General features: G+C 41.3%; 1 protein-coding gene across 1 annotated transcript in view; it reads right to left on the bottom strand.

The window, feature by feature from the left end:
- Nucleotides 1-1,632: 1,632 nt before the first annotated feature.
- Nucleotides 1,633-19,180, bottom strand: part of LOC127432012 (cadherin-7-like) — a 284,601-nt gene continuing 267,053 nt past the window's right edge. The window contains exons 10-13 of the mRNA XM_051682740.1: nucleotides 17,675-17,926; nucleotides 9,082-9,588; nucleotides 2,192-2,216; nucleotides 1,633-1,918 (exon numbers count right to left, since the gene is read on the bottom strand). Coding sequence (XP_051538700.1) covers nucleotides 1,633-1,918; nucleotides 2,192-2,216; nucleotides 9,082-9,588; nucleotides 17,675-17,926 — 1,070 coding nt within the window. The remainder of the gene's footprint in view (nucleotides 1,919-2,191; nucleotides 2,217-9,081; nucleotides 9,589-17,674; nucleotides 17,927-19,180) is intronic.

The following is a 19,180-nucleotide window of genomic DNA, read 5'->3' as shown; positions in this document are numbered from 1 at the left end:
AATATTCCAGGTTCAATACAAGTTAAAGGGTCTTGAAACCCAATAAACATGTACATGTTGCATATAATTGAAAACAATGATAATACTCATTATGTTTAGTACAAAGGGGAATTTGAATTTGGTTAAAACAATGGTTGAAAAAAATGTTTCTTGGCGGCACTTCTGCTACTCGCCCTCAGTCAACAGTCAGATGTTTGTTTACACGCATGTATTCCATTGCTTTTCTGATCAAGGACAGTATAACACGAAGGCTTGTTCAAAAACAGAAAATGATGATGAAAACTGAAAACTCAAAGTCATGTCAACTCTATTTTTGGTATCCTTTACATCATGGGAAAGTTACCAGGATTTAGGCCTACAGGATTTACTGGAGTTAAGTTGTCATGACAGCAAAGTCAGAATACTGGATAACTTTATACAGACAAGGTTAGAAAGCGATTTTATCACACTAGAGTCAGGTTAACACGTATTTTGTTTAAGTGTTGTGGATATGCATTTTATTTAATGTTTTGTGTGTTGGACCTGTTTACTTTCATTATATGTGCCTTACTGAACACAGTTGTCTGAACACAAATGCTGTAGTAACTTTAACTTGTAGTAAACCCGAAACCTTCCTTTGTAAGAATAAATATCTATGAATGTATGTTTAGTCTCTAAGCAGTCCTGGTTTAGGTGGCAATGCTGCTTTGAGTGCTGTTCTCACTTAATATCTTTGATTTGCAAACTGTTCTATCGTCTTCGTGCGTTCACAATTTTGTCCCATGATTGGGACAAACTCTTTCGTTTTTTAGTCTCCACTCACATTTGGATGTTCAGCCATCTCTTTTGTGAGTGTGTTGTGAGGAAGTGAGTGAGTTGTTGTGCTCGACTCTCTTCAATCTGTAAATGTTAAAATAAAGATGCAGCCTTTAAAAACTATTTTTTCATGCGCTTTCATGCTATCCATCTTGTAAAATCATGCAGCATTGCACAGCCGGGTTGCACTTTTCAAAATAGCCATCAGGTAACGTATGGGACACTGGAGTAAGAGCTCACACACAGGGATTGCATTAACCAAAAATTATCTGTTATTTACGATTGATTAATTCATATTTTTTAAGGTTGGCGTAAATGTAATAAAGAAAGTGATCAGAATACTTTATGCATAATCCTATTTTCAGAACTTAAAAATAAAATAAAATAAATAAATATGACATAACTTACATTGAAAATTAAATCAACTTATTAAAATAACAATGTTATTTTACCCAACCATTTTTCTTGGCTATGTTTTGCAGGAATAAAACAAATTAACTTGGCCTGTTACACATGAAGCTTGAAGGTTTTAGACCACAGTGTGCGTTCTGAAATTTAGACTTTATTTGACTATAAATCGTAGATGTAGACATGTAAATATCACATGTTATTTGATTTTTGAATTCAGATTACATCATTCTTCGCTCCACAATCAGTCGCTTTAACATTTTATAATGCAAATAGATCCAAAAGTTTAACATCTAGAAGAATGAGACCACTCTCATCTTAACCAGTCTGATTTGTGAACTTTTTCATAGAATGTTTTTTTTGTCTGTCAACCCTTGTTAATTTAACACGTAGAGAAGGTTAAAAATAAGCGCACTTCAATTTTAACTGCTATTTCCAATAAACACGCAGTCTGGGTTCATGCAAATTCAAATTATTTGTAGAGGTGGACTGCAGGGGCCCCTTGTCTAAATCAGGGGTGCGGCAGCCCCCTATTAGAGCATTCATGGATGACCTTACAGTGACTGCAACATCTGTACCAGGTGCGAGGTGGATCTTGCAGGGGCTCGAGAGGCTCATCTCATGGGCAAGAATGAGCTTCAAACCAGCTAAATTGAGAGCACTGATGCTGAGAGGAGGCAAGGTCACTGACTGATCAGCAGCATCCCCATACCATCTGTCACCAAAAAGCCAGTAAAGAGCCTAGGGAAGGAGTTCACCTGCAGGCATAAGGACACCACTTCAATCAAGGCAACCAGCAAATCTCTGGAGTCCTGGCTGGTGACAGTCGACAAGTCAGGCCAACCTGGAAAGTTTAAAGCTTGGGTGTATCAGAATGGAATCCCCCCACGCATCCTTTTGCTACTGATGATTTTTGAGGTCCCTTTAACAAAAGTGAACAACATAGAGAGGAGAGTAAGCCATTACTTCCGGCAGTGGTTGGGCCTACCTCAGAGCCATAGCAACATCGCTCTCTATGGTCACCAGACCAAGCTTAGGCTTCTTTAGCAGTATTAAGGAGGAGTTTATGGTGGCTCATGCAAGAGAAGCCATGCAGTACAGGGTCTCCTGTGACCTAAAAGTCTCACAAGCTTGTATCGAGGTGAGAACAGGGCAGAAGTGGGAGCACAGGCTGCAGTGGAACATGCTGAGTACCATTTGCAGAATAAGGAGCTGGTTGTGGTTGTGGCGATAGGTAGAGCTGGTATAGAGAGTGGCAGCACGGTGCGCTACAGACAGGCAAGGAACGATGCAAACTGGTTCAGGAGGAAGTTAGAGCAGTAGTTGAAGAGGCACGAGTCGGCATGATGTTTGGAATGAGACAAGGGGCATGGGTCAGATGGGAAGCAGTAGCAGCAAGAAAGGTCACATGGCCTGAGCTCTGGAGAGCAATTCCCCAGCACATCAGCTTCCTGGTACAGGCCGTCTATGATGTATTAGCAAGTCCAGCCAATCTCTTCACCTGGGGTTCACTTATTAATAGTTCATAAGACAAGGAGTAATGATATTTCTTCACCTTACACATTTTAAAATGTCCTTTAAACCTCATAAAAAGGAGAATAAGAAATCGCTATGTAATGTGCATATTCATGCATCAATAATCAGAATGTTCATGCCAAACATATAACAATACTATGAGTAACTGAATCATTAGTGTTTTATTGGCATATGCACATTATGCACACAATAAACTTGAAACTGGCTTGTCCACGTTTATTGTGCTGTGCCGCTGCCGCTGCATTAAGGTTCGGAGAGAGATTTACAGTTCTCCTGGCCAAGCACTAGTTGAGCATCTGCTTCGTCACCAGAACAGCACTATTTTGGTGAAAAAGGAGTATAATGTATGTTCGAGCAGAACTTGAGACTTTCGTACATGTATACTTGTAGTCAGTGATGTAAAGTCAACAATAGTATAATTTATTGCCATTGTTGATCAATGTGGCTTTTAATGAGATTTCTGTTATAGCCATAAGACATAAACGATATGCATGTTAACATGATTTTAGTGTGATAAAATCACTTACTAACCTTTTCTGTAGGAATACTCTGATCAGGATTTTTATAGCCGATTTGATCACCAATCTTCTTGTCATCTGATTGTCTGATACCGATCCCGTCATTTCACCTTTTATCAAGATCTCTGTCATAACTGGCTATATGTAAGCTTTCTGCATACTGTCACTATTAATTGATTTTTAAAAAAAATTATCTTCCAAGTAATATCACTTTGCCTAGTTTTTGCTAACAAGAAAAAAAGCTTTAAAGGGTTTTTAAAAAATATATTTTTTTAATATGATGGTGACTGCTTCACAGGCAGAAGGGAAGGAGAACACAGGGAAGCGGGATTTCCAGGTTCAGGTAAGATTTTTTATCGGCCACCTCAGTGCTTTACAATTTCACAAACTCATCAGTTTCACAGGCACGTAATTACTTAAACACATCAGCTTCACAAACACAATAGATTAAGCACAACAGCTTCTGTAGCACCGTGGCCTTCCTTGTGCCAGACTCTCTCTCCCTGCTGCTGGTGGCGTGGCTGTTTAAATGCCGCTCTCCCCATGCTCACTGGAATTAGAGACAGGTGTTAAACATAATCTAGCTCAGGTGCAAGCACACTTACCGCTTTCTCTCTCTCCCCGGACGGACGCTTGACCATGCCCCCGCTGCCACAATGACTTTTAAAATTCTCTATATTAAGATAGATATTGCAATTCAATTTTTGGTAATTGATTTTTTTGTCATTTCACAGAATTATTATTATTCCTCATTTTATTTCTATTTAATTTTTGCATTATATTTAATATTACAGTTTCTTAATATTGTATAAAGAATTATTATATTTATAAATTCCTTCCCTACCTTTTCATTTTGTTGGATGATTGTATTAATAGATAATTTTTCACTTGTTGTTGCTTGAACTTTAATGAGGGGAACACACATGATGCCATGACAGTGCTGCTCAAGTGTTAAAGGAGCCGCGCGTCTTTTGCGTCACGAGCGATTGGTTTATGTGATCGGCCAAATTACCGATCACTGGTGGCCGATCAATCGGAGCATCCCTACTGTTCTTTCTAAAGTTAAATCCAATTTTTTAACGTAGTTGCCATGACGAGGCTATGTCGTAAACTCTTAAAAGACTATAAGAACAATGATTTAAACAACTTTACAGCTGAAATAATATACATGTTATCAGAAGAAATAATGTAAGCTATTTTACAAAATTGTAAGCTTCACATTTTTGCTTTTAAACCCTCCAAAAATTGGTCCCATTCACTTCTATTGTAATTGTCTCACTGTAACCTAAATGTTTGCTTTGTTTTAAAGAAAATATTTGTGCATATTGCATTTGAAATAAAATGCATCCAATTAAATGCACAATCTTAGGTTAATAAAAGCAATAAGCATCAATTTCAACAACTGCCAACGTTTTAGATGGCACAGTCAGTTTTTTCATAATCTAATGTACTAATTGTGTTTGATCAGTCGCTGATCATTTCCAGTGGTGCTGAAGTACTGAATCTTAATGTTTTAAAGTCGTTGTGAAGAAGGCTCATCAGCGCCTCTTCTCACTGAGATGGCTGAGGAAGTTTGGAATGAACCGCCACATCCTTATACGGTTCTACACCTGCACTGTGGAGAGCATCCTGACTGGCTATATCTCCGCCTGGTACGGCAATAGCACCGCCCACAACCGCAAAGCACTGCAAAGGGTGGTGCGAACTGCCAGACACATCTTCGGAGGTAAGCTTCCCTCCCTCCAGGAAATATATACAAGGCGGTGTGTGAAAAAAGCTCGGAGGATCATCAGAGACTCCTGCTACCATCAGGTAGGCGGTATCGCAGCATCAGGACCCGCACCAGCCGACTCCATGATAGCTTCTTCCCCCAAGCAATCAGACTTTTGAACTCTTGATCTCCCACGATCAAAATACATCAGCACTGCACTTTATTACCCATACTCTTATATCGCACACCGGACTGTCATAAATTATATTATTATTATTATATTATGTTCTCTCTTAACAACTGACTATCAACCGACAGCCTGAATGTCAATACAGTACAATACTGTACATTCTATATATATATACTTCTTTATATATTTTTATTTTTCATTTTTTATTGAATAATGTGTATCTATATAGTGCGTATTGTATACTGTACAGTGTATGTTATTATTTGTATATTGTTGAGTGTAATTATGTGTATAACAGATGTTTAAATTGTGTTGTGTTAATTTGATGTTATTGTAAATTGGTATATGTCTCATCACTGTCACGACTGCTATGTTGATCGGAACAGCACCCAAGAATTTCACACACCATTGCACTTGTGTATATGGCTGTGTGACAATAAAGTGATTTGATTTGATTTGATTTGATTTGACCTTCACTCTCTCTCTCTTCTTTTTATTTTTTTTTTTTACAAAAAAATTTCAGCTGCATTGAGCTTTTTAATCTTAATTGTATACGAATCTGATCAAAGTATTATTTTTATTCAAGTTATTTTAGTCTAAATTACAGTGCATCCGGAAAGTATTCACAGCGCTTCACTTTTTCCACATTTTGTTATGTTACAGCCTTATTCCAAAATGGATTAAATTCATTATTTTCCTCAAAATTCTACAAACAATACCCCATAATGACAACGTGAAAGAAGTTTGTTTGAAATCTTTGCAAATTTATTAAAAATAAAAAACGAAAACAAAATCACGTACATAAGTATTCACAGCCTTTGCCATGACATTCAAAATTGAGCTCAGGTGCATCCTGTTTCCACTGATCATCCTTGAGATGTTTCTACAACTTGATTGGAGTCCACCTGTGGTAAATTCAGTTGATTGGACATGATTTGGAAAGGCACACACCTGTCTATATAAGGTCCCACAGTTAACAGTGCATGTCAGAGCACAAACCAAGCCATGAAGTCCAAGGAATTGTCTGTAGACCGCCGAGACAGGATTGTATCGAGGCACAGATCTGGGGAAGGGTACAGAAAAATTTCTGCAGCATTGAAGGTCCCAATGAGCACAGTGGCCTCCATCATCCGTAAATGAAAGAAGTTTGGAACCACCAGGACTCTTCTTAGAGCTGGCTGCCTGGCCAAACTGAGCGATCAGGGGAGAAGGGCCTTAGTCAGGGAGGTGACCAAGAACCCAATGGTCACTCTGACAGAGCTCCAGCATTTCTCTGTGGACAGAGGAGAACCTTCCAGAAGAACTACCATCTCTGCAGCACTCCACCAATCAGGCCTGTATGGTAGAGTGGCCAGACGGAAGCCACTCCTTGGTAAAAGGCACATGACAGCCCACCTGGTGTTTGCCAAAAGGCACCTGAAGGACTCTCAGACCATGAGAAACAAAATTCTCTGGTCTGATGAAACAACGATTGAACTCTTTGGCCTGAATGGCAAGCATCATGTCTGGAGGAAACCAGGCACCGCTCATCACCTGGCCAATACCATCCCTACAGTGAAGCATGGTGGTGGCAGCATCATGCTGTGGGGATGTTTTTCAGTGGCAGGAACTGGGAGACTAGTCAGGATCGAGGGAAAGATGAATGCAGCAATGTACAGAGACATCCTTGATGAAAACCTGCTCCAGAGCGCTCTGGACCTCAGACTGGGGCGAAGGTTCATCTTCCAACAGGACAATGACCCTAAGCACACAGCCAAGATAACAAAGGAGTGGCTCCGGGACAACTCTGTGAATGTGCTTGAGTGGCCCAGCCAGAGCCCAGACTTGAACCCGATTGAACATCTCTGGAGAGATCTGAAAATGGCTGTGCACCGACGCTCCCCATCCAATCTGATGGAGCTTGAGAGGTCCTGCAAAGAAGAATGGGAGAAACTGCCCAAAAAATAGGTGTGCCAAGCTTGTAGCATCATACTCAAAAAGACTTGGGGCTGTAATTGGTGCCAAAGGTGCTTCAACAAAGTATTGAGCAAAGGCTGTGAACACTTATGTACATGTGATTTTTTTTTAAATTATTTTTATTTATTTATTTTTTAATAAATTTGCAAAGATTTCAAACAAACTTCTTTCACGTTGTCATTATGGGGTATTGTTTGTAGAATTTTGAGGAAAATAATGAATTTAATCCATTTTGGAATAAGGCTGTAACATAACAAAATGTGGAAAAAGTGAAGCGCTGTGAATACTTTCCGGATGCACTGTATACATACAGCCCATGCTAGCCCTAGATACCAACATCTTATGAATGGCTGTATATTCCTTGCGCTTTGCGGACAGTGATTTCGGCAACCCACTTAGCTTAGACTTAGTGTAAGTTTGCATGAAAATACCGATCGACCATGCCCACTGACTTTGCACGTACGGCACATTGCATAGCACTGCGCTTAAGATGCAGCGGTCCTAAAATAGGGCCCTGTGACTCTGTGGCACTATTTTGAGTATCCTGACCAGTCTGACATCGCAACATTGGCTTAAAAAATAGCATGAGTTTGGGGCAGCGCTATCTGTTTGGCCAACCAATGAAAGATAGGTGGAATCTTCTGGAAACCTTTTTTAAAACATCGCCTCTTGGTGATGACAGTGGCAATATACACACTACATCAAGTTTTAAATTGGATAAATGTATGCATCTACATCATATGCTCCTTTGTAAACAGTGGCTTTTAAGCAAATTCCTTATTTTAAAAGGTGCTGTAAGTTCATTATTTAAGACTAAAAACAGCGGGGGAATGTCTGTGGTCCATGGTCAGATCCTTTGTTTCTGCTTGTTAATCATTGTGCACAGTGCACAACAGAAGCCCGTATGTGTTTACATACGTGCCGGTATGGTGTCCTGTGCGTTTGAAACGCTTAGACACTTCCCCCTCCATCTGCTCCAATACAACAGTCTCCAGGTGTATCTGTGTGTGTGCATATCTTTTGAGTGTGGTGTTTTGGAAAGAGGAGCCATGGCTAATTCAATTGCTAAGTCTGGTGGAAGTTCCAGAACTGCTAAAATTGCTTACTGCACCTTTAATGATAATGGTTAGGTAAGTAAAATCAGTCAATTTAGACTGAGTAAATAGCAGAACTTAAAACTATACAATCAATAAAAATGACAACAAACTGTTACACATGCTAGAATGGAGTACTGGTTAACATTTGTGCTAGACTGAAACTGCAGGTCACAATAAAGTGAATGCTCAAGGATAACTTTAGAACAATGGCAACTGAGATTGTTTTCTCACAGGTCCTTTTTTATCTTTTCCAAGAATTAATTTTCCATGACAGATCCAAGCACACAAACAAGATGACCAACACTCCTTAAAATGCTTTTAATAAAGACAAGATACTGAGCACGTTGGGTTAGAATGCAACCCTACTTCATGACAATAACGGTAAAGTGAAAGCAGGTTTTTGGACATTTAGCCTGGTTAACCTGGTTAAGAGAATTAACTGTTTCTGGACCATCCTGACAGATACAGATACATTCTGTGTTTGGCCAGAAGACGTTTACTGTTTTATCATTAAATTACAGCAGTTGAGGTATGTTGTGGTAAACTTTACCAAGCTCTTTTTAAAACTGTGATCATGGCTGTAAACTCTCTGCAGTGCAAAATGTATTCCATATTTTTGCATCCACACAGTTAAATACATCCACCAAAGCAAACCATGGTGCCAAGCCTAAGTTTTCTCTGCAACAATTAGTGCTGATCTCAATAAGTTCTCCTAAAAATCATCAAGCCTGTTCAAGCTACCAAACAATGTACAGACCTGACACCTCACTTATTTTACTCCTCTAGAACAAGAACAAATGTTAGTCAAAAGTTTGTTGATGAACAAACATTTTGACCTTTGCCATGACACAAAAAGCTAAGAGAATATACTGCTTCCTTCAAGATTTCCATACAGGTCAGCCAGTTTTTTGAAGTGCGGCCCCCAATTGCTGAGGTAGTCGTAACTCTGCTCTGAATCTGAGCTTAATGATTCCACCGAGCTTAGAGACTCTGCCGCTGAGCCACTTCCCTCAAACGTATACATCTGTAGGGAATCGTACGGTGGTGCTGAGGGGTCCACATCTGCTGCTTTCAGCCTGTCCCAGATAAACTCTCGAAAAACTACGTTGTCAGGAAGTATTTTGTAAGATGTCCTGGATGTAGACAAAGCTGGGTACGTGTAGAAAGAGGGCGTTTCTGGAGTGACATCACAGCGGGCTGTCGAGTCACGAATTACATTGAGGTTGCGCAAGGCAACCATATCGAAAGCTTCTGTATCTTCCTCCCCTCCCCCTTCATCATCGTACCGAACAATATTCTCGCGCACATCTTGCTCATCCTCGAGGAACAGAGGAACCTTCCGTCTGTGAAGCATCGACACCATCAGCAGCATCAGAACTAGAAGAGAAAAAGAAAAGCATGTTAAACATCAAGGCTTCTTCATCCATTTTTTAGTTCAACCAATAAAAAGTGCATTGAGAACTGCATTGACGGACACACCACAACACACACACAACAGCGATGGGAAAGTACCTAACACTATTTGTGTTAGGTACTAACACATTTTGGGATTTGTGACAGAAAGCATGTATTGTGCGACCTCTGTAAGGTTAGGGGGTGGGGGGTTGATATTGTTACATATTGTTTTGTTTACTATCCTAAAATGTAAATAAATGCATTTTGACAAGAAAATAATTATTTATAGAGTCAAATTTCAGCACTTTCATATTCTGCTGCGATTTTGAAATATGAACTATGAAAAATTATGTGATTATACATGATAAAAAGAAATTACAGCACTATTTTTTTTTTCCTGGTTCATGCGGGGTGAAGTTACGATTCTTACATAACATAAAAATGCCCAGCCAAAATTATAGGTAATTATAATGTTATATATATGCAACTCTAAAAAGTTTTAATTTAACCATTGAATGCAATTACAAATCAACTTGACTCATTAAATCTTGTAACACTGATTTATATAAAGGAGCATTTGAAGCATTTGGACAAAAAGTTGTTTAAAAAAAAAAATTATTTTATTACTTTTATAAGTAGACTAGAAAATAGATGAGATAAAAGCTAACAGACATGAACTGAAAGACACAAAACTCAAATTCTGATTTCAAGGGGTCTTTAATATTTCTAGCTATTTTGAAATATTTCTTACAAGATTCATTATTCATATATTAAATCAAGTTTTCACTCTTTCTCTCTCTCTCTCTCTCTCTCTCTCTCTCTCTCTAATTCCTCCACATCTCCTCTCATATATTACAGCTGAAAATATGAATCCACCATCCAATATATCTCTCTGTGAATGTAATATTGATGTCTTGTTGGCATGTTCCTGTGAATGTCCTAAAGCATGTGGTGCCTACAGAATGGCTTGGAGGGATCAAGGTTTCGAGGTGCAATGTGTCATATGGGATCAAGTAAAGACACTGGCAGTGGGATGTCGGTACCTGAGTGGTTGTCTAACTTTCGGCTAATGGATTTTTACTAAAGAGAAAAACAGAAATTGATTTATTCTTTAGAAAGCAATATACTGTGAAGATGATGCACAAATTAACTTTCAAAATAAAGACATTATGTTTAGCACAAATGATTGGGTACTTTTTGGCCTAGAATATTGTAATGCACTACTGGGAGGATGTCCTGCAGGTTTAATAAATCAAATCAAAATCAAATCAAATCAAATCACTTTATTGTCACACAGCCATATACACAAGTGCAATGGTGTGTGAAATTCTTGGGTGCAGTTCTGATCAACATAGCAGTCGTGACAGTGATGAGACAGTACCAATTTACAATAACATCAAATTAACACAGCGCAATTTAAACATCTGATATACACATAATTACACTCAACAATATACAAATAATAACATACACTGTACAGTATACAATACACACTATATAGATAAACATTATTCAATAAAACTAAAAATATATAAAAAAAGTATATATAGTATATATAGAATGTACAGTATTGTACTGTATTGACATTCAGGCTGTTGGTTGATAGTCAGTTGTTAAGAGAGAATATAATATAATAATAATATAATTTATGACAGTCCGGTGTGAGATATAAGAGTAAGAGTAATAAAGTGCAGTGCTGATGAATTTTGATCGTGGGAGATCAAGAGTTCAGAAGTCTGATTGCTTGGTGGAAGAAGCTGTCATGGAGTCGGCTGGTGCGGGTCCTGATGCTGCAATACCGCCTACCTGATGGTAGCAGTGAGAACAGCCCATGGCTCGGGTGGCTGGAGTCTCTGATGATCCTCCGAGCTTTTTTCACACACTGCCTTGTATATATTTCCTGGAGGGAGGGAAGCTCACCTCCGATGATGTGTCTGGCAGTTCGCACCACCCTTTGCAGTGCTTTGCGGTTGTGGGCGGTGCTATTGCCGTACCAGGCGGAGATGCAGCCAGTCAGGATGCTCTCTACAGTGCAGGTGTAGAACCGTGTGAGGATGTGGTGGTTCATTCCAAACTTCCTCAGCCGTCTCAGGAAGAAGAGGCGCTGATGAGCCTTCTTACAACGACTTCAGTGTGGATGGACCATGTGAGTTCCTCAGTGATGTGGACACCCAGGAACTTGAAGCTGCTGACTCTCTCCACTGGTGCTCCATTGATGGTGATGGGACTGTGATCTCTGTCTTTTCTACTGAAGTCAACCACAAGCTCCTTTGTCTTACTGACGTTGAGGGAGAGGTTGTGCTCCTGACACCAGTGTGTCAGAGTATGCACCTCCTCTCTGTAGGCTGTTTCATCATTGTCAGTGATCAGACCTACCACCGTAGTGTCATCAGCAAACTTAATGATGGCATTGGAGCTATGTGTTGCCACACAGTCATGTGTGTACAAGGAATACAGTAGTGGGCTGAGAACACAGTCCTGCGGGGCTCCAGTGTTGAGGGTCAGTGATGAGGAGATGTTGCTGCCTATTCTAACCACCTGGCGTCTGCTTGACAGGAAGTCCAGGATCCAGCTGCACGGTGAGCTGTTTAAGCCCAGAGCCCTGAGTTTCTCATCTAGCTTGGAGGGCACTATGGTGTTGAATGCTGAGCTGTAGTCTACAAACAGCATTCTCACATAAGTGTTCTTTTTTTCCAGGTGGGAGAGAGCAGCGTGTATTGTAGATGCAATGGCATCATCAGTGGAGTGGTTGTTGCGGTAAGCAAACTGCAACTGGTCAAGAGAGAGAGGCAGCACAGAGAAGATGTAATCTCTGATTAGTCACTCAAAGCATTTGCTGATGATGGGGGTCAGAGCAACAGGATGCCAGTCATTTAAGCAAGTTATTTTTGATTGCTTTGGAACAGGCACAATGGTGGATGTTTTAAAGCATGTGGGGACTACAGACAAAGAGAGGGAAAGGTTGAAAATGTCCATAAAAACACCAGCCAGCTGGTTCACGCACACTCTGACGACGCAGCCCGGAATGCCGTCTGGGTCCACGGCTTTGCAGATATTCACCCGTCGGAACGATCAGGTTACATCCGTTACAGAGACGGAGAGTGAATTAACCTCTGTAGCTTCAGCCGCGAGAGCTCTCTCCGCGAGGGCGGTGTTATTTCCCTCAAAATGAGCATAAAAAGTATTTAGCTCAACCGGGAGAGAGGCAGCGGTGTTCATGGCGGAGTTCTTATTCCCTTTAAAGTCTGTGATGATGTTAATTCCCTGCCACATGCTTCTAGAGTTGGTGGTGTTAAACTGTCCTTCAATCTTGCTCTTGTACTGGCGTTTTGCGGTTCTGATAGTTTTTCGGAGGGCATAACTGGCTTGTTTATGCTCCTCCGCGTTCCCGGAATTAAAAGCGGAGGTCCGCACATTAAGTACCGCGCGAACATCGTTATTTATCCATGGTTTCTGATTCGGATAGATCCGTATTGTTCTGGTTGGAACCACGTCCTCCACGCACTTTTTGATGAAACACATTATGCTATCAGCGTAAAGCTCGATGTCGTCATCAGAGGCGGACCGGAACATCTCCCAGTCCGTGTGATCAAAACAGTCTTGTAGCATGGAATCTGATTGGTCCGACCAGCACTGGATCATTCTGAGGGTGGGTGCTTCCTGTTTCAGTTTCTGCCTGTAAGCGGGCAGAAGCAGAATGGAAGAGTGGTCCGATTTGCCAAATGTTGGGTGGGGGAGGGATTTGTAGCCATCCCGGAAGGGAGAGTAGCAATGGTCCAAAACCCGGTGTGTTGAAACTAATGTGCTGGTGGTATTTTGGTGCGACTGATTTTAAACTGGCTTTATTAAAGTCCCCGGTCACAATGAACGCGGCCTCAGGGTGTGCGGTTTCCTGCTCACTTATACTCCCATACAGTTCCTTGAGTGCCCGGTCTGTGTCGGCTTGTGGGGGAATGTACACAGCAGTGATAATGACCGCTGTGAATTCCCTCGGTAGCCAGAATGGTCGACACAGAAGCAAAAGAAATTCCAGATCAGGAGAGCAGAAAGACTTGATAGAATGTACATTCCTCTGATCACACCAGGATTTGTTGATCATAAAACATACACCACCTCCTCTGCTTTTACCTGAGAGGTCTTTCGCTCTGTCCGCTCGGTGCACAGAGAACCCCGTGGGAGTCTGGAATCTCCGCAGACATCCAAGTTTCCGTAAGGCAGATAATGCAGCAGTCCCTCATATCTTGTTGGAAAGAGATCCGTGCTTTCAGCTCGCAGAGCTTGTTATCCAGAGACTGAACATTTGCCAGTAGAATAGTGGGTTGCGGGGGTCGATTTGCACGGCGTCTTACTCTGATGAGAACGCCGGCTCTGTTTCCCCTTTTCCTTTTGCGTTTCCGCGCTGCCCAGACAAAGGGCTCCGCTTGCATGTTTGTAAACAGCGGGTCGGCATTGAGGAATTTGAAGTCCGGTTTACGGTGTGAAATTGCTGAACCAATGTCCAAAAGTGTTTGTCTGTCGTAGACAATAAGGCAGACCACATCCAAGACAAAAAACATAAGAATTGTGAACAAAACAAACAAAACACTACTATGTTGTGTCGGAGCTCGCAACGCAGCAGCCATACTCGGCGCCATCTTGAGTCCAAACTAAATAAGCTTCACTTAGTTAAAAATGCAGCAGCTGACTAGAACCAGCCCAATTTTATTGTCACTACATTGGCTACCTGTTAGGTTTCATATCAATTAAACATTTTGCTAATTACTTACAAAGCTTTGAATGGTCTAGCTTCTCAGTACTCACAGTAACCGACCTTCTATCGCGCTATAATCAAACACATTCACAACGATCGCAACATTCTGGTCTGTTAATAATACCTAGAGAATCAAAATCCAAAAAAGGAGGTAGATCCTTTTTCTATTTGGCTCCTAAACTATTGAATAATCTTCCTAACATGGTTCGGGACTCAGACACACTCTCTCAGTTTAAGTCTAGACTAAAGACTCATCTTTTCAGCCAGGCACACGCCTAATTTATCCATCAACTCATACTGCATTAGTCAGGTCTGCCAGAACCAGAAACACTTGATACAAACACAGCTCTGGTCCACCCCGATTTTCGTCTCCCACCATTATGTGTCGCTGAACAATGACTACTTACTACGCCTGTGCCAACCAGACAATGAAGGGCACTTTGATGATCACTGTCTGCACTTTGATGATCACTTCAATATACAGTATTTCGATGGACTTCACAAAGAACTGCTGTCAACTCCAACCGTACAACAAGGAATACTTCACTGGTACTGCCTGCACTTCGGACTTCACTGTAAATGAACTGCAACAAGCTTCCAGTTGGACTGCGATGCATACTTCACTGACCTCTGCCTGCATCATCTTGGTCATATTATGGACTACACTCTTAAAATGGAATACATGGACAATAAATTAACTTCCACAGTCAATTTGGGATATACTTCAAAGACACTTAATCATTAATCTTACAGTTCATAAAAAATCCTTTAGTTTAAACATTGGTCTTTAACATCTACTCAGTTTAATCAATAATACATGACTTGTACTATACATAGATATCTAATATTGCTGTTATATTCATGCTGTATAGCCAGAGGGGAACTGGCTGCCCCAGCTGAGCCTGGTTTCTCCTGAGGTTTTTTTTTACTTTTCCCCATTAACCAACATCTTATGGAGTTTTGTGTTCCTTGCCACAGATTAATTTGGCTTGCTCGCTGAAGGCCTAAAGACAAATAATTCCCTTAAAATACACTTTCTTGGGGGCCGGCTGATGTGCAGGTGGAGCCGACTTACCGTGGGAAGATTTTTTTCTCTGAGGCCGGCATTAATCACCTCTGTCTGCTTCTTCACCGTCAAGAACTGATGGGCAAAATCCTCGATGGTGTCACCAAAAAGCCCCCCTTGGGAGATGGGCGCATCAAGAAAGCGGACTGTCTCTGCTTCACTTATCTCTGCAAGGTTGAGCCACAGGTGCTGCTCTTGGACCACAAGAGTGGACATCGTCCGGCCCAGGGCACGCGCCGTGACCTTCGTCGCACGTAAGGTGAGGTCGGTCGCAATGCGCAGTTCCTGCATCAGCTCTGGGTCAGTCCTACCCTCGTGCAGATCTTTCAGTGCCATGGCCTGGTGGACCAGCAGGATGGCCATGGCATGCAGGGCAGAAGTGGCCTGACCCGTGGCTTTGTAAGCCTTCATCATTAAAGAGGAAGAGAACTTACAGGCCTTGGAAGGGAGCCTTGGTTGGTCACGCCAGGTGGCTGTGCCCTGCGGGCATAAATGCACCATTACGGCACGCTCCACCTGGGGAAGCCCAACATATCCCTTAGCCGCTCTGCCGTCGAGGGTAGTCAGAGTGGACGAGCCCGTGAAGCGTGTACGGGCAGTAAAAGTCGCGCTCCGAGCCCAGAAACCAATCATCCAGACGCAAACGCTCAGGGCAGGGTGGAGGGTTCCACTTCAGCCCGATGTTCGCAGCCACCCAGGCAAGCTCTCAGCATCCGCCTCATCCTGTGCTCTACTGCCCGTGGGCAGGAGCTCAGAAGATTCGTCCGCTTCCGATAGCAGAAGCCCACCCTCCAATGCCACGACTGAAAGCTCATCCTCGTCGCGAGCCATGAACGACACATTAAACCCGCCCTGAGGCAGACCACCTGCATCACTTGACAGCTCGTCCGGACAGAACGAGCCTGCTGGGGGATGGGAGGTCCGCGGGGTCTGAGCCGACGGAAACACTCCCATGTCCACATCCAAATCGCCCGTGGTGCTTGCCGACCCGGCCGGCTGAGCATCAGCCCAGGACGGACCAGGTTGGGGAGTGAGCCATGACCGCAACGTTCTCATGGGCATGTTCTCGCAATGAGAACACAACCCTTCCACGAAAGCCGCCTCGGTGTGCTGGCGCCCCAGACACTTGAGGCAGATTTCATGGGTATCCGGAGGGGAGAGATAACGGCCACATTCAGTAGCGCAAACGCGGAAGGACATCTTTAAAAAGATGGCAAGCGCTTGCGTGAGCTCTTTAAGAGAAAATATACTCTTTTGAATATACTCTTTTAGCACCCACAGACTCAGGCTGCCAAAGCGCCCAGGGGAAGCACCACACTTGACCGTGCGAGGGTGACCGCTGATATGCGGCATAAAAAATCCGGCAATGTAGCAAGAGGTGAGAGGACGAACACACAAGCATTGGCTCCAAAGAAAAAATCTGAATGAGTGATGCACGCCATCTCCTTTTATACCCGTATGTCCTGGGCGGAGAATGGCATGCAAATTCCACTCTGCAATTTTCATTGGCCTTTTCTATTTTAAGCAAAGGTGATTGGGGCTCTCAAGATCGAACCCCTAGTGTCACTACATCGACACGATATTGAGTGAGTGACAGACAGGGAGCACAATTTCTCAAGCAACCACTATAACACTTTCAGTTCATGTGTCGACTCGCATGCCCTGCTGGACTCATACAACGGTCCTTCGCATTGCAAATACAACGCACTACAAGTTGAGCTATTGTAGTTGGTTATGTAATGCAAACATTAAAATAAGTCATGCACTATAGTAAAAGTGTTTAGATGTCATAAAATAACATTATGTGAGGAACAGGGCAAAACGTAAATGTTTATGAACTGATAATCTGCCGTTTTTCTTGTGATTTGTTTGAAAGTGAATAAAAGTCATTGCTGTTGTAGCAACTCTAGTGTTCATTTCACCAGGAAACTGCCGTGAAAAATGTACATACAGAATGTGGTTTTATGAGACCAGGTTGATGATTTTTTTAAAGCAATGAGCACATGATGTGAAAATATATGATTTGTGTGTGTGTGAGTGTAAATCTAAATGAGTTATTAGGAAGAATGATCAGAATGCTGCTCTTAATGAGAAGTCATTGGAACTGTTTACACTCTGCCTTAGAAGTTTGTATGGTTTTCGAACAACATTAGGGTAAATAGATAATGACAGAATTGTCATTTGTGGGAGAACTATTCCTTTGAAGATTTTCTTTATGCACAGCTGTTGATGTTGTGATGTTGGAGCCTTACCCAGTAGAGTGAGGATGCAGCTCAGTATAGTGAGTAGAGCACTGGTGCTGAGACCAGCGGAGAGAGAGAACGCCACAGCGCCGCAGGCTTGAGGTACGCCATCACTGTTACAGTCACACACATGCACAGAAAGTGTGTTAGTGCTGCTCAAAGCTGGACTGCCGCCATCCACGATCAGCACAGGCAACAGATACAGAGACTGCTCACGCCGCCGGAAACCAGCACGCTTAGTCAACACTGATGCAGTATTATCTGAGGGGCAAAGGTCAAGGGTAAGAAAAAGTTTAGAGTACATTCCATTGACATGTCAGAAGTCCTAGATTAGATTAGATCATTAAGAGTGGTTAACTAACAGCAAACAGCTAGTTAGGAGATGGTGATTTGTTTGTAGTTGACTGACTGATTGAAAACTTTTAAAAAATTTTAAAGATTTTTAATTCCTGAATGAAAGGATGGATGTTTTAATTGGAGATCACATAAATGGATGCATGAATGTGAAGGATAGGAAAACAATCACACCACGAGAATTGGATTGGATTAATAAAATACAGTAAAATGTTGTATATTGGGCAATTTGTCCATATTTGTAAATGCAATAAGAGCAAACATGAATAGTCTGTAGGGAAATTGTCAGAGTAGAAGACAACGAGAAGGAAAATAAATATTCTAAGCTCATTATGAGAAATATGGTAATAAGCAAAAACTGAGAGTGAAATAGAAGACTGCCCTAGTTGTCAAATCTTGTTTACTTTCACTCATTCAAATTTGCAGTGGTGACAAGAAACGGAAGAACCAGTGAAGTTTGTAGGCAAATTTTTTCTCCTCTGCCGCCTTCTCCTTATATTGTGTCAGGGACGCTCACTGTGCTGCACTATGCAAAGATGTTCCCACATGCACTGCAGATTCAAATTAGTAAAGGGGAAGATTTTCAGTGAATTATTAATTGATTCATTCATTTTTATTTGCACGATTTAAAAAGTATACAAAAAATGAAATAGCAAAGATAACAATTTATATACAGTTCAGGGAGAGGCAGAAAAACCTGTAAGGGCTTATTTAAAGCCTCCACCTAAATAATGTTACATTTTCATAATGTTAATAAAGAACACCAAATTAACATACAGAAAATAATGACTATATCACAATGATGACAAACTAAATATAACAAAATATGTATCATAATAACAACAACAATAAATAAAAATATCAATATATAAACAAAAAATAAGTAAATAACATGTATATGTGTAGTCTGTGTGTATATGTGCATGTGTATGCATGCATATGTGCATAGTGTGTATGTGCATACCTGTGTGCAGTCTTCTATAAAACATTTGTACATATGTATGTGTATGAGTGCCTATAAGTGAGATATTGAATACACCTGTAATGATTCCTGAACAATAGTAATAATACATGTCACTATGAATGAAATAATTAAAACATGAATACATGGACAACAATAAATAATAAATGTATATTTTATATATACTATATATACTATTT

Source organism: Myxocyprinus asiaticus, chromosome 41 (genome assembly GCF_019703515.2).
Source record: "Myxocyprinus asiaticus isolate MX2 ecotype Aquarium Trade chromosome 41, UBuf_Myxa_2, whole genome shotgun sequence".
In the NCBI taxonomy this organism is placed as follows: Eukaryota; Metazoa; Chordata; class Actinopteri; order Cypriniformes; family Catostomidae; genus Myxocyprinus; species Myxocyprinus asiaticus.
This window is presented reverse-complemented; position numbering and strand designations above follow the sequence as displayed.